Here is a 21,455-nt window from a genome sequence, read left to right on the forward strand (position 1 = left end):
AAAATTGAGCAAGGGGGGATTCGCCATATGTGGAAGTAGACAGCACAATATATTTCAGGTTCTACAAATGTTTCGTCTCTACTCAAAGAGGGGTTAAGCTATTGAAGAGGGACGTGGCGTGGTATTAAACAAGAAATAGCTCTACCTGTCTGCCATTTCGTGTGGTCATGGACAAATCTGACGTGCTGGACTTTGTATTGTAGAACAGAGAACCACCTCAATCTTGTTGAGAAGATGGATGCCGTCATGTGGATGGTAGTAAACGTGTCACTCCTATGTTGGACCTATGAGCGAAACGGGAACTTTAATAGATTTCCCTAATTGAATGTGTTCACATGCAGAGGATACAATGTTACAACGTCGCGCAATATCATTTATGAATGGCCCCTCCCCCCTCTTCCTCCTCCATACTGTTCCATACAGTACACCCACCGCAGGCTCGCGTGCGCGCAAGCCCCCGCAACATTGCTGTCCCCCTGCTATGGGCGTGCGTGAGCGCACTGCCGTTTTACTATTTCACCAGCGACCAATGAGAATCAAGGCATTGCAGAGAAAGGCACACGAATGTGATTCTAGTAAAAGATACACTGGGTTCTCACGGAATCCCTTAACGCACGTAGCTCGCCAGGTTTTTCCCCAACACCAATCCACTCTTCCCCTCCTTTTCTCTCGACTCCCCTCCACTGTTCCCACCCCAGATTCCCGTGCCATTTTCCCAATCCAACACTTAATTGAGCAACTGGGATTCACGTGCGGGTTTGATTTGTAGTTTGAACACGTGGCTCATTCAAAAAAGCCGGAATATCCGAGTTTTTTTTCTTCCCTTCTTCTTGGTTTTATTCAGAGGCGGGCGCGAGCCTTAACGTGTGTGACATTCTCTGTCTCTTTGCCAAGGGGTTTAGAGGAAGACAAAAAGTAGTTTCTCCTGCTTTTCACCCAGCCCGCCATCATTTGGAAAGACGCAATTAATAATTAAGATAATTTTTGCGCGATACAGAGAAGGGCGAGGGAGCGCAAACGCGACGAGGTTGCCCGTCAAATATATCTGTGGCTTGAACGACCAGGGAACCACGCCACAGCCACTCCGTTTAGTAGTAAGGCGATTTGGGCTACTCCAAACACTGCACACCCGAGAGCAAATAACGGTTTCCTCCTGCGTAAAGATTGTCCATTTCAGTGCAGAACATGAATAAGCTGTACATTGGCAACGTGAGTGAAGAGGCGAGCGCGGAGGACTTGGAAACTATCTTTGAGCAGTGGAAGATTCCGCACAGTGGTCCGTTTCTCGTCAAAACTGGTTATGCGTTCGTGGATTGCCCGGACGAAAAGGTTGCAATGAAGGCCATAGACACTCTTTCCGGTGAGATAATGAAAAAATACTGTCATTTGAGGTATGCGTAAACTGTGCCTTAATTATAGGGATTGTTGCTGTTTTACTTTAACCCCTATAGATGAATGCATGTAGCCTAGTCCTAGTAGGGTGGGGGTGTATCCAGGCATTTCTTCATCTCACACAACCTTTACTTGGCCTCTTGACATCGTGGACGCAGCCGGAGTTTAGGCTGCATTTAAAATGAAGCTATAAGCACAGTTGAATTTGATTAATACATTTAAAAATCGCCAAGAAACTTGTCCCAGAATCGGAGGGAAGAGGGGGCCTATCTGTTGTAACGCCATTCAGAGCAATGGGGCGCACAAGCAGTAGGCGCTTTTAGTATGTTGTGTATAACACTAATCACTTCGATTCAGTTGATTTTTAAAAAAATGACTCTTACAATTGCTACTTCTGTAACCGGTTTTGATCTATTGCACGCTAGCCGAGGTAACAAAGTAAATGCAAGTGGCCTAACTTGTTACATTGTAGCACACTGTCCAGTGTAGGCGTCCATACTGACACACCAGGTGGTTTAATTTTGTTGGTCAAATGTAGGCCAACGAAATGCAAGAGCTTGTCTAAAGTAGGCTACCTTTATTGTTAGAGTCGTAATAATATCAACTGTATAAAATGTGGGCTAAACTGGCATTCTGCACTTTAAGAAAACGACATTATTTTACGAAATATCCTCTCATTCGGCTCAGATGTCATGGTCCTATCTTTGCACGGATAGCCTACATTTAACCTTCTGAGAATGTATCTAATTGTTAATGTTTTAATTGACAGCCTCTCTTGTGCCACCGATGTGATGTCAGTTAATTTAGATAGTACTAGGGCTTTTTGGACAAAAAAATTGCTTTGGCCTACTAATTATAACATGATTGGAGACCAATAAACTATTGATGGACTGAACATTGCATTTATTCTCTCTACTAGGTAAAGTTGAACTTCATGGGAAACTTCTAGAAGTGGAGCACTCTGTCCCTAAACGTCAAAGGTAAATTTTGAATTATCGTCTCTTGTTGCCCAACATATGTAGGCTTTCAAGGGGCTCCTGTAGTCATCAGGCAAAAGTCTACATATTTCCTCTTACCCTTGTGTGGAAATATTATTTTAAAATGGAGAACGGCTATTTGATTGGGGTCAAATTAAAAGGGCGTGTATTGCACTCACCTCGTCATGCCCATGGCGACCTAGAAAGATACACATTAGGCTCTTACTAGTTAATATTCTTCAAACCAGTTCCATCTGTTAAAGTGGGTGCATTGTTATGAAAAATAAATATACTTTCAGTATGTCCTACACACTGCACTCTTTGTGTAGCCATCGGCTTGCTTTTGGTGTGTGTGCATGTATGTGTGTAAAGGCGTGTGTTGAGGCGTAGGCCTCCGAAGTCGTCCATTTGAGAAGGATCTGCCCGTCATTCTCTCTGCCTGCCCCACGCTTCCGCCTTCCTCTGCTCGCTTATTGTGGTGGTGCACGAGATGGACTCCTAAACGCGATTAGAATGGGTGGTTTGGGGCCTAGTCACGAAACCCTCGGTCTACTGAAGACCCTGTAGTAGTTTACCCTGTACTCGGTGATCAGGTTTTACTCCATGACGAGTTACCAGTATTTCTGTAGATCTGTGACTATATTGATCCCAATGTAGGTGGAAGCGAGAGAAATGCAACAATTTGACATTGCGTGTGCAATTTCCGTCTCATTACATTTTAGTCGTTATTTAACGTTTCCTTGATTTTAATTGCAATCATTGAAATTGGTTATTTGTCTAATCATTTTTTTTAAAACATTGGAGTCGTTAATTAGAGCTGTAATTATTCCAATAATTTTGATATTATACTTACTGCAGTTAATAAAATAAAATCAGCAACGTTGAACGTGGATAATCAGTTTTAAAATTTGAGCTAGAAGCGAGGTTATCTTTTCGCAATTTTAGAACATCTTTTTCAAATTAGCGTAGTGTAGGTGTCTGTTTTCCAACGTGGGGAATACGTTAAATGTAACGTTTTTCACCAAGCACCGTGAAATATGTTGGATTAAACTATTGCAAATGCATTGCATTCTTTCTGGACATTCATGGAAATGTCGAGGGTAAATGATGGGCAGCCATGGGCACAGAGGTTCTGTCTGGGTAAATGTACGTCCTTGCTTGTTTGTTGGATGGACAGAGACCTGGGTGTATTTTGTGATCACATTTATTATAACCTTTTTCATCTCTTAATTATATATAATTTTTTTTACTTAATGGTCAAATAGCCTACCCTAGTTAAATATTGGTCTACACACATACAAAAAAGGTAAATAGTGTCATCTGTTTGCAACAGAAAATGTTATGGAAGCGAATGGGGAACATTATCCTGCCACACACAGACACACAGGGGTTTGCACTGGGGCCCCTTTTTGCATTCCAACCTGTGGAGTATCAGCTGGAGGCTCGGCCAATCACCATGACTTAACCTTTGAACTCCTCAGGAAGGGGAAGTGTGAACAGAGAGGCAGAGGATCCCAGAGAGTGGGATGGGCAGAACCAGGGGTACATGAGGAGAGGAGGAGGAGGGGGGCGGGGTAGTAGTAATGACAGAGGGCTTGGTTTTGGTGCAAGTACATGCAACTTGCCATTGTAGTAATCTTGCAATGTGTGACATTCTCCATTTTCATTGGTCCATCCTTATGTGCTAGTCACCCTAGATTTATCATGGTGGATGAGGTTTTGAAAGGGTGCAGGTAGTGTAGATTAGTCAAGGATCAGAGGAAGTGTACAAAATATTAGGGTGTAGGTGTATTTTGGCTGTTCATTACTTGCTCATTAATTTATTTATTCATTCTCTCATAACTATCGTCCCCTATAAACGACAGAGTTTTTGCAGGGCACCCATTTTACTCTCTAAGGAACAGTCCACATTGTGACCTCCTCTGAGCCTTACTCAGGTTCATGTAGAAGTTATTTATGGAAAGGCTGTGCACCCTATACTCTCAACACTGTTCAAAAGAAGGAAAGAAATGGCATGGTTTTAGAGGTGGCCCAAGTGTGCCAGTCTTGAATTGTTAGGATTTAGATTTATTTTTGTATGGGCTTTGAGTGTTTCGTCCAGTGTGTTTGTGTGAAGTGTATGTATGGTGGAGCATTTACATTTTAGTTATTTAGCAGACATTTATCCAGTATTACTTTCATCAAGAGCATTTGTCTAAAGTAAGTAAAATTACCCAAAAGACAGGCATCGGCAGGGCCTAGACATAAGCTGCAGATATTGTGTAGGTGTATTTTTACTGAAGCAAGGTTAGTGAGTTGGTGACCTAAGTAAGTCAAAAACCACCCCAAGCGCTGTGGTTTTTGTGTAGATTGTTAAACATGAACCTAGTTGAGTATTTGCGTCAGACTAACAACAACAAAATTACACTAGCCACAAAAGTCAAAATTTGGAAGCTTGGTACGCATTCTATCTTTGTAATTCGGCTTTGTAAAGTACCTCCCAGCCCTTATTAAAGAATTTGGGGTCAAGGGGTCATTGTGGGGCCCCACCTGCTAGGAGGTATTTTGGACGGAAGTAAAAAAAAAAAAAAAAAAAAATTTAATTCACAATGTGGCCCCTTGTCCCATCCAGCTAATGGGGCGGAGGTGCCTCAAATCTCCCTCCCCCATGATCGTGTGGAGTTACTGATTTTGAAAGATATCATTGCACACATTCGCTGTTTTTAATTGTTTATGTGCATAAAACATCACACAATTTCAAATATATTGCTCAAATCAATCTTTTTTTAAATTAGACTGTGGAAATGAGCTTTTTGGTGCAGAATGGGTGCTGTTGTGTTGAGGCCTGTGGAGAGTGGCGGAAAATGAGCAGTGTTGAGTTCAGTCATTCAGAACCTCTGCATACTGAATAGTCAATGAATGTGGATGGGCGTTGAGCACGGCACTGGGTGTGAGTGTGTTCTGACATGGATGAGGTTTTTTATTGTATGGACAGATTTCAGTCTAGTGTGATGTGGAGGTGTGCTTCGAAGTGGTTGTGTTGGTGCTGGTGAGGAATGGAGAGGAGTAAAACGTGGATGTGGTGCAGTGTCATGTTGCCCGACATGGGATTCCTCCTATGGGTTTTACACCCCACACACACAACGGCGCAGAGGCCCATAGATCTCTCAGCTGGGCCGTGGAGGGGGGCGGGGCCGTTGAATGTGTAGAATGTTCGTTGAATTTAAAAGTAAATAAGGAGCCCGGCCTCTTTCATGCAGTCACGTGACAAGCCAACAAAGCCCTCCCCCTCCTTCTGCCTGTTTCCCCCCACCCCCCGACATGTTTCTGTCGGTGGACTTGTCAGTGGCCATGGCAACGGGGCCCCACCTCCACAGGGCAGAGAGGGCCCTTGTTACCCTTCCCTGAAACGGGGCTACTCCCCCCCCACCCAACCCCCCCTTTCCCAAATCAAAGGCTGGGACTGGGGAATGCATCCCCCCCGCCCCCCCATACCCCGGCTGACTTCCTCCGTGTATGGAGCTATAGGTTAATCCGGCTGGAAGTGCATTTGCACATTTCGCACAGCGTTCCCACTGCATTGCAGAGCACACGAGGAAAAGGGGCCGGATCAGACAGGAATGGCACAGTAGGCCGGAAAGGGCTGGAATTCCTCTCGGAAGCTCTTTGGGAATTTCTATGATTTACCATTTAGAATTTAGTGATGTCTTAATGTTTCAAGTTGAATTAAATTGAAGCACACCTGGCATGACATGCTAAAAGGTCGAAGATTTGTGTTGAATGTGTAAATGTCAGTGAACTCTCCCCTACGTCCTTTCATTGTGGCCTGCTTTGCACGCAAGCACACCTTCTAGCCTGCAGATATGGATTTTTATGTGTGTGTTGATCAGCCATTTTTACGTACACTCCCATGTGTTCTGTGTCATATGTCTACAGATTAAGGGGTGTGAGCTTGCCTAGGCGTGAGTTGGTCAGTTTTGTGTGTGTGTGTGTGGATAGTGGGCGGTGGGCTGAAACATTTTTTTCAAGATGCTTTCTAGGACCAGAGGAGATTTTTCTGTTCATTGTGATTACAGACACTTAACTCACATTGAGTTGCACAGCTTAGAGCACAGCCTTTTTAACGTCCAACACCAAGGGAGAGTAGTCAGCGCAAATCAGTTATTTTTATAGTGACCTTTTACACTATTTCTAACTTGTGGGACATTTGTCAAAGAAGTCCACGTTTTGCCTAAATGTCATACTAGTCTTAATTGCCAGTCCCATAACACAGTTCTTTGAAGCGCCTTTTCACTATAAACGCATGCAGCAGCATGGTCTTTTCTGGTCCTAGTGGAATGGTTAGATATGTTTTTGTTGTGTAGGTGTGTGCGATCAAGTACCCATAATATTGTGTGTGTGTGTGTGTGTGTGTGGAACTTGGTCGGGGGTCAGTGTTTGTGCTCCTTCATGGTTGAGACGGGTGTGTGTGAAGGTACGTACGTGTGTGTGTGTTGGGGTCACAGTTCACACGGGAACTCCCAACTGTATGTACATTGTGTTCCTTTAGATTTGTGTGTGTAAACAGGCCGTGGACTTTGGAGTCGCCTGGATGCTTTTCCCATTTTTACAATTTAGTTGTTTTGCAGATGCGCTTATCCAGAGCGACTTAAAATAAGTACATCTGCTAAAGTTAGTGAATCAACTATACATCAGTCATTCCCATATTATACACTATAATAGCAGAGACTAGATGGACAAGTAACAAGGATGGCGTGTGTGTGTGACTCATTACGACTCACAGAAGCATTTGCACGACCTCTAAAACATTTGCCTCTTGCTGTACTGTATTTCGTTGCGGATCCAAAGAGTGCTTTGAAATGGGGGCAACTTAATGTGAAAACAATTGGATGAATGATGTTTGAGATGCTGGAGACGTAAATGGTTGTTGTTGCTAATGATAAAACGAGCTGCACTTTAATTGGTGAGGGAGCCTCCGCTCTGCTTGTCCATGCCTTGTGCTCCTGTTGCCAACGCGAGCGCTCGCCTCTGAATCCCCATCATCTCTTCTGACGCGGCCAGTGGAGGTTCCCTGTTTGGCAACACTCCCTTTTCAGCGCGCTCTCCCTCCTTTCTCCTCTCTTTCTCCTTCCCACCCTGCCCTCCTTTATTTCTCCTCTCTTCCCCTCCTTCCCTTTCCACTGCCCCCCCCTCCTTCTTTTTATCACCTTTTGTTTCTCCTTCTCTCTGATACCTGTCCTCCTCCCTCTTGTATATCTTTCTTTCCTGGCTCCCCCTTTTCTTTCTCTCTCCTTCCCCCTGCTTACCCCCTCTCTCCTCTTGCTTGCTTTTCCTCTCCTCCTTGCGCTCTCTCTCCCGATGCTGCTCATATTGTCAGATGGAGTGTTTGATCTCATTACTTGGAATTGTTTTTTTCCACATCGAGACTCCCAACAATGCAACCACTTCCATCCCTCCGTCCCACCCTGGGTAGATGCATGCTGGTTTGGAAGTGGTGTTTTATGTATTGGTCGTGTCCACAGCATGTACACCTCTGTCCCCCAGTGCTGAGGATGATGGAAGGAGGTGGTCTAACTTGCTGGGTTTTTTTTAGAATGGGTCAGTCATTTATCTGAACCGAACCCTTTGTGCTGACTGACTTCTTTCTCTTCCCCCCCCCCCCCCCCCCCCCCCGCTGTAGGAGCTGTAAGCTGCAGATCAGGAACATCCCCCCTCACATGCAGTGGGAGGTGAGTGATGAGGAGTCTATGGGTGGGGCTGTGAGTCTAAACAGCTATACTGGAGGGGTTCTGGACCACTTCTGGGTCCACTTTGGTTCTATGCAGTGGTCCTCAGAACAGAGGCTGAATATCCTGTTGAACCTGTTATGCGTCGAATCTCATTGTAGTAGTTTTTTCAACAGTACAGTAATTTACTAGAAGCTCTTATCCAGGGCTTTTCACTGAAGTGCATTCAATAAGATTGTTCAGCAATCAGTGCAAAAAAAAAAAGAAAAACTCTTCAAAAGCAATCATTTAGTATTAGAATCAACATGCAAAATGTTTCGGGGATAGTCATGATTTATTTATTTTGCCTATGCTGCTGACTTTCTGAATGCCCATCTCCATGTATGTGATAAATCTGGCAATCACTGCCCTAAGATTTAAAATGGTGTCAAATGTATGTATTTACATAGTAAAAACAAAAGTTGACTTTTAGGCTACTGACCTGGCCTCCTGGTGGACTGCACTTCATGATTGATGTTGTGCAACGTGTGTGTGTGTGTGTGTGTGTGTGTGTGTGTGAGACATTTCTGCTCTCTACATGTGTTACTGCCCCTATTCATTCTCAATGTTAATTTAAATACTCCCTTTTAATGTTGGCCGAGCCCTCAGATATGACATTAGTTAACGGTCAACCTTCCTTTGTCTAAAGGAAAAGCCTTACGAATGTTGAGTACATTCCCATTAAGTTATCTAGTACTATGATGCTGCTCCCAGGTCCGACTCTAGATTAAACACATATCGTTTTTATACTATTATTTTATGAATCCTCTCTGCTCTTTATCCAACCTAAGGGAGTACTTTAAAACCTGTCAGTGGACTGGATCTAGCTGCTTTTGCAAAGGTGTGGGGTTTTTTTTCTGGTTTTTTTTCTGTTTTTTTTTTTCTGTTTTTTTTTTAATGGATCAATAAAGCCCAGGCGATTATAGAGGAATGTTTGATTGGAGAATGCCTTGTTCTATTCTGTTCAGAACACAAGACACAAGTCTGGTACACTGTAACCAAATTGCTCTGGATGGGCACAAAGTGTTTTGCAATGGTGGGCTTGTCTTGCCTAAGCGGATCCCTCTCTCCAAGTTCCACCCATTTACACAGTATGGAGCTGATAGCTTTTTGATCCGAGGGTTAACATGGAGTGTGTGTGGGGGTGGGGGGGGGGGGGGCACGAAGAAGGAGACACACAGAACAGGGTCTTTGGTGTAAATGAGACTATGCATCTTATCAAGGACATGATGGTGCCGGAGCGCACACACGGAGTGTTGGCTTGCTGTAGCGGGTGGGTGGGCCTGGTCTCCCAGTCGCCTCCATGTGTTGCAGACTCACAGAATGTGTAGCATTATGCCCGCCCCTCCCCCAACCATGGCTTCCTGCTGGAATGCACTCCACCCTTTCCTGAATGGCCTGGATTCTCATTGGCTGGGCCCTGGAGCAAGACAGCTGGAGCAGCCATTCAGCAGCGAGCTGCACCTTGCCACAAGGAACGGTTGCATCCGCACTGGGTAGACCAACGGGAAGGCTTTCAGACTGCAGAGGGGCGGGAGGCAGCGTGCTTGGTACGAGTAAGGGGGCTGGGAGATTGGGTGGTTGGCTGGAAAGGGGGGTTGAGCTCTAGGGGGCGTGGTGTTTGAGTTCAACTGAGCACGGATGGAGGTCTTTGGCCTGTAGGCTTAGTATAGACCCCTCTCTCGCCCACCACTGGACTGAGAGAGAAGAACATTTTTTCAAATCTTTGAATTCAAATCCAGTGGCTGCCAGTTTTGGGCAGGTTGCCAGTTTGCTCTGGCTTTGACATTGGGTTTATGCCCTAATAAAAGCCGTAAATTCCCCTAGCTCTGATCTTTTTTTTTTTTCTTCTTTTTTTTTTCTCTCGTTCAGCTGCAGTCAGGAGTTGGAAAATGACAATTATTTGCATGGTCTTTCTCAAGTTTGTTTAAAAACTAAACTTGCTTATAGTCCAAATATAAAAAAAATGTTATGAATTTATTCAGACACCAGTTAGATGTAGCCTATGTCTCTGGGTTCTATCCAGATTATCTTCTGCCAAGGTACTATTAATGTCTCATTGTAACTCCTATCTGGTCTTGTTGTAATCAGACACTCTCTCCTACCAGGTTCTGGACGGCTTGTTGGCCACATACGGTACAGTGGAGAACTGTGAACAAGGTACAACACACACTACGTATTTTGTTACCTTTGTCTGGTCTACCTGCTTTGTATTTGTGTTTTCATCACCCATTTGGGAGCTTGTTATGTCAAAAGTGTGTATTGTACATAGTTTAAGTGTGCATGTCAGCCTCTGTGCATTGAGTCTTCTCTCTTCTCCCACAGTGAACACAGACACAGAGACTGCAGTGGTCAACGTTAGATATGGAGCCAAGGACCAGGCTAGATTGTGAGTGTAAAACACACCCGCCTTTTCTTGGCTTCAGAATTTCACTCTCCCCCCCAACCCCCCCCCCCCCCCCCCCCAACCCTTTCACTACATTGGGATTGTTGATTTGTATAGTTCACCTGATTTTTCTTCTCCCACCAATGAGTCACATTTGATTTGACATGGACTAACAGACTGGGTGAATACCACTAGCTCACTGCTGCCCTCTGGTGAATGTGACGCACACTGCAGTGGCCTCCCCTGCCAGAGTGGATGGGCGTTTCTCAGAGAAGTGGTCCCCAACCTTGGGCAGTGTTCTAATACCCTTATGAACTGAAGGAACCTTCCTTCCTTGCTAGTTGACCCGGAAGATTCTGAGTGGCAGCCATAATAAGGGCCATTTGAATTGTAAAAGGCATGAAGGAAAGGAGCTTCAACCGTCCTTTCCTACCACCTTTTACCAAGGCTGCATGGATGTAACTTTTGTGGAAGTTTTGAGGGGAAACTTCGCCCCACATTGCTCAGGAAATGAAATATTTTGATCAGGTTAAAATATTTTCATGCGGGGGCGCTTAGTGGCGTAGCACACTAATGCGCTTACCACGTAATCGCAAGGTTCCTGGTTTGATTCCGACCCTCGACCTGTCTTGCATGTCATCCTTCCTCTCTCTCCCATCCTTCCTGTCAATCTCTACTGTCTCTATCCCAATAAAGCAGAAATGCCCTAAAAACATATTTTAAAAAATATATATATATTTGTTCTGACATATTTATTAACCTGATGATACAATGCCCATTGTAGCGTCACTGTTGTTATTTTTAAGTACGGTGAATGACATCGGAGTGCTCTTTTCCTGCGACTTTTCCACCCATCCTGACCTTGAACTTTGACGTTATCGAACGAGGTCAAGGAAAAGTCGCAAGGTAAGAGGGACAAAGCCGCATTTTGAAAAGTATTCGAAAGCAGCCCTGGTCTTGGAGGGCTACCGGGTGTGCAGGCTTTTGTTCCATCCCAGCACTAGCCCACCTGATTCTTCTACTCACCTCGTTATCCAGGTCTTGATCTGGTGCACTATTAGTGGTCGGCTGTGACAAACGCCTGCATACTCTGTAGACCTCTGTTCTACAGTTCTGTTTTGGTCTCTAGAACTCTGTTCCGTTCTATAACTCAAACTTCTCCTACCTGCACCTCTCTGTGACTTCACGGCTGTCTCTCTGTGGTTGCTAGGGCGATGGAGAAGCTGAACGGTTTCCTGATGGAGAACTATGCCCTGAAGGTGTCCTACATCCCAGACGAGACCGCTGCAGTTGACACCCCTCCACTAGGGGGTAGGAGAGGCTTTGTGCCCCGTGGCCCACCCCGGGCGGGGTCCCCAGGCCTGGGGGCGCGCCCCAAACTGCAGTCTGACGTTCCCCTGCGCATCCTCGTCCCGACACAGTTTGTAGGAGCCATTATTGGCAAGGAGGGAGCGACCATCCGCAACATCACCAAACAGACACACTCAAAGTATGACCAAGCATGCAAACATGTATGACCACACCAACCATAAACAATCATTTTTTTTGTTTAAAGTAATTGCATTACTTAAATTTATTGTGACTGTTTGGTGGTGACACATGTATTCCTTTTCCCCACCACAGGATCGACATCCACAGGAAGGAGAATGCGGGAGCAGCAGAGAAGCCAATCACAGTTCACTCCACCCCAGACGGCTGCTCCAACGCCTGTAGAACCATCATGGAGATCATGCAGAAGGAGGCCCTCGACACCAAGTTGTGAGCACAGCAGCGTGTGCGCACGCGCGCACACACACACAGCTACATGCAGGATAGGAGGCATCGAGAAGTGTTCCAGTTTGGAAGCGTGCGCACATGAAGACTAACATGCATACACTCAAACATTTTAAATAAGCATCATGGGGATGACCTGGAAATGGATTGTGTTCTGGAAACTTCTATAAGTTCCATATTGCATCTAGTCTGGAGCAAGTTTTGAAATATTGATTTAATGTCTTGTTCTAAACATCTCTGGTTCTCTTCCTCCTTCCTCTTGCAGTACAGAGGAGATTCCCCTGAAGATTCTCGCTCACAACAACTTTGTTGGCCGACTGATCGGGAAGGAAGGGCGAAATCTAAAGAAGATCGAGCAGGACACTGAGACAAAGATCACCATCTCTCCGTAAGATAATCAGCAACACACACATGCTCTGTTGGAGCATCTCCCACCACACCACTAATGTTCCCAGACAAACACCCCGCCACGACACACCATGTTGCTGTCACACCAGTGTCTCTCTCCCAAATGTCACCTTTTGGTGAGAAATCAGTTTTGATCACTAAATATACCGTCTACGTGGAAAAAATGTCAAACAGGTATAAAAATGGTTGAGGATTTTGAGGGGGGGGGCTGGGTTTACTATCAAAGGAGAACAGGCTGTTGAGGTGCAAAAGTTAAGCTGCAGTAGCTTACATTCAGGAGCAACATTACAACATGAAGCGGTAGCGAACAGAATACGTTTATATTTAAGGGGCAATGTAGTGTAGCCTTAACCAGCATTGCATTCTGTAAAATACAGAATTAAGCTAAGGATTATGGTTCTAGATTGCAGCAAACTGCTCTTTCAGATGTTTGAGCAATGCAAAATGCTGCTCTTCCTCACATACTTTGTGTGCTCCGTGTGCACACCTGCTCTTTCTCTCTCCTCCTCCAGACTGCAGGACCTGACCCTGTACAACCCAGAGCGGACAATCACAGTGAAGGGTTCTATTGAGGCGTGCTCACGGGCTGAGGAGGAGGTGATGAAGAAGATTAGAGAGTCATACGAGAATGACGTGGCCGCCATGAATGTAGGTTGTCTTCAGACACGCTCATGTCACCCAGTGTTGGTCTGATTTGAAGAGTTGGTGTCAGGAAAGCCTCAGACAATAACTTCAATCAAATACAATGTCTAACATATGTCATGCATCCACTCTCCACACACAAACTTCACTCTGTACATGAAGGGCTACCTTTATGTTGTATGTTCCCTTAATCCGTGTCAATGTTTAGTAGGGCTGTACAGATTAATCGATTCATCAACTAATGCTTTAGTTGATGACCATCAGATATCTATGTATCAGACCAAGGGAAAGCCATGTACACAAGTGTTGTACCAAGGAAGCTCTGTTCAAGCAATTGGCACCCTTTTGTCTTAATCTATGGGATGGACCATTTGCAGTTTTTGATTTGGATTTCGTCATTTCAAACCGTGACTTGTAAAGCACCCCATTACTCCCCCCACTCATTGTTTAGGCACCTCTGTTAGGTTTATTGTATAACAATGTTTAGAAAGTCTCCACCTAAATTTCAAGGTGAACTAATTTCTACATCACATTAATCGGTAGGTTAATCAACTAATGGCAAAAAAAATGTCGTCCTACTGTTTTATAATTTTGTTTGGTTTGACTCTTGCTCTGATTTCTTTCCATCTCTCTCTAGCTCCAGTCTAATCTTATTCCGGGGTTGAACCTGAATGCTTTGGGTCTGTTCCCTGGTGGTGCTCCTGGTATGGGCCCCTCCATGTCAAACGCCCCTCCTCCTGGTGCCCAGGGTGGCTACTCCTCATTTGGGGTGAGTATCTGGGTCTACAGTGCCTCCTGGTGTCACTTAAACTTTCTCCCAGTTTTACACAGCAGCCATTTTGGGACATCGCAGTGACTGTGAATGTGTAACTCTCCTGTAGATCTGCCATTTTGGGACGTGACCGTGATGTAGTTTCATGTTATTCTCTCTCCTTGAGCAGCCAGACTGGTGTCTGACAGTGACTGGCTAATGTGTTCCTCTCTCCTTTTAGAGCAGCCATTTTGGGCCTTGCAGTGACCTCAGTTTCATCCTATTCTCTCTCCTATAGAGCAGTCCCTTTGAGGGCGAAGCGCCATTTTGGGCGTCTATGCTGTCGGCGAGCAGCCAGCCCCTCTCTGTAAGTCACCCTTCCCACAGTGCTTTGCACGGCTTCTGGCTGCTCACTGCGGGATAGGGTACAAGACAGGCCTTGCCACTTAAGCGCCTCCCACTCCAAATAACCTCTGACCCTAGAGAGGGCTTAATGTCTGAGTTTACACGCTGGGATAGGAGTCTCTAGTCCTGAAGGACCACTGTGTCTGCTGGTTTTAATAAGGCTCCCTTTTTAACTGGCACAACTTGACCTGTTTCCTCACATATAGATGAGGCCATAGTGAAATGTCTTTCTGTAAGAAGCATATTGGAGCATTTATGTTGAAGGGATGGTCCAGCGTATTTTCATGTTTAGGTGAAATATCTTACCCTGAGTTGTCCTCATAGGCAGTAGTGAAAGCTTCTCCGCTTCTCCACTTGGCTAGCGCAGCAGAGGCTAACAGTTCGCAGCGCCTCTCCAATAGACAGGATTGCACTGTGAGGGGAGTGCTTGGCTAGTAAAACCAAAACAGAGGCTCTGAGTCTAACAAGAGGAAATAGTTCCAGTTCTGAACAAATTGATGGACTAATGGTTAAACTTTCAACAGAATGCACGTCAAAAAATGTCTTTAGAGGTTAACTTGCAACTAAACTTTGTTTTGAAGTTTCTCTGAGGAGATTTTGGCATTTAATTTAAATTATACTAACTTGGGTTCTGTCGGGACCCTGTCTATTGGCGAGGGCGCAGCTAACTTAGTCTGTGCTGCGGTAGCATAGTGGAGAACGGAGACGCTTTGACTACTGGCCTAAGAGGACAACTCGGGGCAAGATGTGGACAAATTGTGGCTGAACATGAATGGTATTAGGTGACTTATCTGAAGTTAATGGACTGAAGAGGTCTCTTCTTAAACCAGCTTGACACACCAGTAGTCCCTCTAGGACCATGCGTCCTCCCTACTCCCTCATCTAAAAGGTCTCTCACACACCCTTCTAACACCAGCCATTTGCAGTGTGTGGCTGCAGTTTTCAAGAGGTCATCTTTAACACAATAATCTTCTCTCATATGTTTGTTAAAGCACTGGAACGTGAAACAGCCAGGGCATGTGCTCAAACATTCTCTGATCTCCATAACATCTGCTCAAACTCACAGCAGGAATATATGATCTGGAATGGTGCATCCGAATGCTTTGTTGATTAGTTGAATCTCTACAGGTCTACAAAGGTAGCATGGTGAGCATCTGAGCATGGTGTTGCGAAAATGATCTGTAAATCACCTCTCCGCCAAAAAACTGGATATGAACCAATCCTGATTTAATCTTTGCAGCTCGTAGCTCAAGGCGAGACCCGCATGACGGAGTTGTCTTGGCAGTGAAGGTTGGGTGTCCTGTGTCCAATGCTCATCAGCCTTATGCCCCATGTTGAGTCATGCTGCTCTTCAGGGGTACTACTTTTGAGTCATAGTTGGTTCCAGCTCAAAGCTATTGATCAATCAAACGATCACAGATGAATTCTCTCTAATTACCAGTGATTCCAGAGTTGTCATTTCCCCTAAAACCGATCACTTTGCCATGAATGGATCTCGAAATATACTCAATGGTGGTGTTGTGTGTGTGTAACTTTTGGTTTCTATGTGATGTCTTTCAGTAGCTCTGATGGGGTCTCATTGGCTAATTTCTTCATGGTGAAATCAGGTCGAAACTGGTCTTCTGAGTGTAAGATGGCTAGCTGCTCTGCCTTTAGCTGCCCTGTAAGGTGTAACGCAGCATCAGACGCTTTATCTGGGAGAATTGGCTACGGTCGCGGTGTATGGTATTGTTGCGGTTGCATGGGTCTCTTGTTGATGAAATGTGGTCTGATTGTGGTCGTGTGGTCCTACCTATCAGGGCCAGCCGGAGTCCGAGTCGGTCAACCTGTTCATTCCAGCACTGGCGGTTGGAGCCATTATCGGAAAACAGGGTCAACACATTAAGCAACTGTCGCGCTTCGCTGGAGCGTCAATCAAGGTGAGTGAAGGGGGCGAGTGTTGGACTGCATCTTAATTCAGTCAAGCTTTGTGAAGGATTGGTGAAAGCCTTATGTCATGGTGGTTGAATTGGGAAAAGGAGAGGGTGATTTGAGGTACGTGTGTGTGCCTGCTGTTTTAAGGTGTCTTGTACTCTCCCTCAGATCGCCCCTGCAGAAGGAATGGAAGCTAAGCAGAGAATGGTGATCATTGCTGGACCACCAGAGGCCCAGTTCAAGGTAAGGCCTCAGCCTGTTGATTGTCAACTCTGGCATGTCCTGTATGTAACCACTGTAAGTGGCTGGACTAAGATTTACCTAAAGCCCGGATTGATATCCAGTCCCTTGCTACTGCAGTGTGTGACCTTTGCCCTTTTGTTCTGTGCCCTGGGTAGGCTCAGGGTCGTATCTTTGGGAAGCTGAAGGAGGAGAACTTCTTTGGGCCGAAGGAGGAAGTGAAACTGGAGGCTCAAATCAAGGTGCCCTCGTTTGCTGCTGGACGCGTCATCGGCAAGGGAGGCAAAACGGTATGGAGAGGCAGGGCTTTGTGCGTGTGTGTCACCACTTTTCAGGGCATATTAATGGGGATTCTACATAATTTTTAAATTAAAAGTGCAATGTTTGACCTAAATGGTTTTTACTGAAGGCACCATATGAAATCAATGTGGTTGTGGTTAGGGATGGGCATTCGACTAAATTGTCTTAGTCGATCGTCGGGAGAATTAACGATCGATTTTCGATTAATCATTAATATTTTTATATTAAAATTCACTATTTATAGGCTATATTCAAAATGCAATGAAAATACAAAAACACAGCGTGTTTTCCTCATTGAGATCTTTATTACAAGATGAACAACTCTTGTGGCAGTTAAACCGGATCCGTTCAATTGAAGATACGCGCTGCTGTGCTCTAGCAGCGGAGCCTGCAGCTAAGCCGGTGCTTATAAACACAACTGACCCTCGTTTTTTTTCCAAAATAATAATAATATAATATAAAAAAAAAAAGAATCATGTTAAACAATAACTTAACCAAAAATATATAATACTTAGGTCGGACAGGTTTTGCCAAATGTAACTCAAAACTATCAAGTCGAGAAAGAGGGAGATTAGCCTACCCAACAATGAATTAGGCTTGATATGCTGGTTCCAATAAGTTTATCAGTTTTCGAAAACCTTCTCCCTCAACAATACTCAAGGGCAGCATATCCATCTCAATGAACTTGCAGATCCCTTGGGTAATTTTCTCTGCTCGTTGTGCATCGCAGCTCCTCCGTGCTAACACCGAGTTGATGCTAGGTTGAGACCGAGAGGAGGATGCACCGCCACTAACCAGGGTCGGATGCGCGTTGTTCAAGTGGTACATCATTTGAGTCGTGGCCGAGTTATACTTTTATACACAGCTTTGCAGTGTTTGCAGTTAACTAAGTCATTTTTTAAAACAAAATGGTCCCACACCACACTTCGCCGTGACCTCTTCATGATTACTTTTGTAATACATGGAAACTCGCAGGTAACTGAGTAGGCCTGTGGTGTTTTTTTCAAATATTGCCCCCGTGTGGTAAAATTAAGCAATAAGCCCCAAGAGGCCGTGGGTTTCGCTGATTTTACAACAGGTAAGGGAGTTGTTTGGCACGACGCGAAGCCTAGTTTCATCGACTAAAAAAAAAATGTCATCGACGAAATTCTAATCAATTAATCAATCGTCGATGAATCATGCCCATCCCTAGTTGTGGTCAGTTTCACAATCCTCTTCCCTCTCTCTTGCTCTGGCTGTTGTCCTCTGCCTACCCCCTCTCTCAGGTAAACGAGCTGCAGAATCTGACTAGCGCTGAGGTGGTGGTCCCCAGGGACCAGACACCTGATGAGAACGACCAGGTGGTGGTCAAAATAACCGGACACTTCTATGCAAGCCAGGTGTGTGTTCATCTACCAGCCCGGATCTAAGACTGTACACTACTATACAGTGTCTGTGTGGATTGACTCTGACCTCTGCCCCCCTGTTCCATCTCAGCTGGCCCAGAGAAAGATCCAGGAGATCCTGTGCCAGGTGAGGAGGCAGCAGCAGCCCAAACCCTCTCCAGGGTCACAGCGCCCCTCGTCCGCAGGAAGTAGAGGCCGCCCAGGGGGCCAGTGACGGAACGTTCCCTGAAGACAGATGGACAGAGAGCAGAGGGGAATGGGACTCATCTCAGGGGTCAAGGGTTGTTGGAATCCTACTGTACACCCTCCCCTCGACGACATCCCACTGTGGATAAGAGACCTTACACCCCACCCCCCCACCTCCTCCCCAGCCCCACCTCACCTCTGCATCTCTGTGAGAATGTACTTCTGAGGGTTACAATGTTGTCACCCAGCCTCTCACACACATACACACACACCCTCGCCCTCTCTCCCCTCCCACGGGTGTGTTGCGAGTGGTTCTCATTTTTGTTTCGTTTTTGTACACTAGAAAACACAAAGAAGAAGAAATAACCCCCTCTAATCACCTTCCTGTTGTGTTACTCTCAACCTCACATGTTGACAGCTGGTCATTTGACTTCAGTTATTTTATTTTATTTTTTCCCCCCCGGATGGAGTGTTTGTTTAATTATTGATGAAGCTTTCTCTCCTGAGTTTTCTGTGGAAAGCAAAAAAGGCATTGCTCTGTGTCCTGGTAGGACTAAGAGAGGGATGGGGGGGGGGGGGGGGGTTAGATTGGGTAGGGTGGGTGTAGGGGTTATACGCGTGTTCGGGACAGGACCCCAAGGATGGATATATGGCGAGTCTTGTCCCTGTATCGATAGTGGCATTTTATAAATTCGGATGCATTTTATAGATATACCTATATACATACATATTTATGTATATATATTTAGAGAGGCGAGGACAACACTTTCGTTAACACTTAAGGGAGGTGTTGAACGATGTTGGCCAGGAAACCAATTTAATATGCATTTTACTGAACTACCTCAGGATCTAGTACCTCAGAAAAAAAAGAAAAATGATTATATATATATATGAAAAAAATGTTCCTTTCTTTTTTTATTTTGCTTTGTGGTATTTTGTATACTTTATAAAGCTAATAGTTCTTGAACATTTTTATTTTTTTAAGAAAATTTAAAATTTGGTCAGCTGCCAACTGACCTGCCTTCAACTCTAGCGCTCTGGTGACGTGTACATGTGTATTTGTGATGAGATAATGACCCTGTACATATGTCTATCTGTACATAAGAGCACTGAGCAGAGTTGTCGCCTCCTCAGCTGGCGGCTGACAGGAGTATCAAGAAATCGCCTCAGTTTTCCTGAGGATCCACCATCTTCTGAAAACGTACAAAAACTATATCAGAGATGCCGAATAATGCCAACCGTACATACTGCAGCAATGCCGTTTAGTTTGGGATTCTGACATTCTTATTGTTGACGGTACCTTGAATTTTTCACTTTTCTCTTTTTTTTTGCCTTCCTGGAAGGGCTTTGGATAGCACGTACGGGAGTGGCCATGTGTCTCTGTAGCCTCCATAGAAATAGAGAGGGCAGAGCAGCGATGTTGATTCTATTCTATTTCATTCTATTTCTATGGTTCCTGTGTAGGCCTAAGAACCATCTCCCTCATGGCATCAGTTTCTGACAGATCAAAGTGTGGTCCAGCCTGTTTTTTTTCAAGCAAGCTTCTCCAGGTGCTGTGGCCATTGTGGTCAACATAGCCACTGTGTCAATGTTCGTGTCATTCAGTGCATGGTGAGGGTAGGGGGAGTCACACTGATAGAGAAGCTTTTTTTGCTTTAGGAAACGTTAACTAAAAGATGCGTTTGTGTAACCAAGAGCGGCAGCAGCTGCACCTTGATTGAAGTGAATTTGTTATTCATACAAAAGGCAAAAAAAATAAATACTAAATGAACCTTGATTGGGATGAGGAAGAAAGAGGGAAAACTATCCAATGCCGAAATATACCAAGTTTTTGTTTTCATGCAGAATGTAAATATGTTTTGATTGTGGTAAAAGTGCTTGAGTGTATCCCTGCTTCCACAGTAGAACGCTGTCTACCTCAGCTGAGGGGGATGTGGCAGCACGCGCCAACCCCACCCCCGCCTAGCGCCCACGGCGCTGCGATACCTCAGTCCCCTGGAACACTTCTCTGCGTTGGCGCGTGCGTGCTCACGCGATCCAACGTCGCGCTAACATGAGGGGCACAAGTGACACTTATTATTTCCCCCTCCCCTGCCCCTTCCTCTCCTCTTTTTTTTTTTTATCTACCTCGTTAGGCACGTTTTTGAATTAGAGGCATACTTCTATTTGTTAGATTTAGGGTCCCTCTCCTCAGCCTCCCGCTTCCCCAGATATGAATGAAAAATAAATAAATAAATCATGTTGTACTCATTAGAATTGAAAGATTAATCAGAAAGTGATCAGAAATATTTCATTTGCCAGCGTTTTTATATATAACCTCTTCTAGCTTAATTGATTGGGATCCTCAAACATGTCGCTTTTCTTTCTGCTTCTTTCATTTTTGGTGGTGTGGCTTCCATGTATTGAACTTTCTTGCTTGGGTTTTTGTGAAAAGGTCAAATCACCTCTTTATGATTTTGGATTCAATGGATGAAAGAAGAAAAAAAAAAATGTTTAAAAAAGGGCCTGCCTTTTGTTTCTGGTGTATGAGACTTAAGATACAAAGTCAAGTCTTTTTTCTTACCTTTTGTCTTCAAGGATGCTACATTTACCTGCTGATTTGATAGCGATTTGTTCTGTTAGCATTTCTTGGCTGTGTAATGTGGAAAATCATGTTGATGTGGGAAGGACGAGGGACTGGGCTTGGGAGTCTTTTTTTCTTTTTCTTTTTTTTCTTTTTTTTTTGGGAAAAAGTGGTCTGGTTTCAGCATGATTTCCCCCCCCCCCCCCGCGACCATGTTTGTGCCCCTCACTCCCCCTCACACGGCTCCACTTGTCAAATGCCTCTGAATGAATAAATAAATACAAATTGGCTCCTATCTACTGTATTTTCTGTCTGACTTGATTCATCTACTGTCATTTAAGTCATCTGAAATGTATTAGGTGGAGAACTTTCCTAGAGAGCAATGTCAG

The 21,455-nt window shown here is 44.8% G+C and overlaps 1 protein-coding gene across 1 annotated transcript; it reads left to right on the forward strand.

Moving 5' to 3' along the window:
- Nucleotides 1-1,185: 1,185 nt before the first annotated feature.
- On the forward strand, nt 1,186-18,509 carry igf2bp3 (insulin-like growth factor 2 mRNA binding protein 3; the record flags this gene model as incomplete). Its single annotated transcript, XM_083681226.1, is given in 17 exon segments — nt 1,186-1,360; nt 2,312-2,372; nt 8,029-8,077; nt 10,222-10,273; nt 10,439-10,502; nt 11,710-11,988; nt 12,123-12,257; nt 12,538-12,660; nt 13,193-13,328; nt 13,960-14,091; nt 14,372-14,440; nt 16,278-16,397; nt 16,561-16,635; nt 16,791-16,922; nt 18,198-18,311; nt 18,409-18,483; nt 18,486-18,509. Coding segments are annotated over 17 exon segments (1,815 nt in total).
- Nucleotides 18,510-21,455: the final 2,946 nt, after the last annotated feature.

The sequence above is a fragment of the Argentina silus genome, assembly GCF_951799395.1.
Source record: "Argentina silus genome assembly, chromosome: 11".
Taxonomy (NCBI): Eukaryota; Metazoa; Chordata; class Actinopteri; order Argentiniformes; family Argentinidae; genus Argentina; species Argentina silus.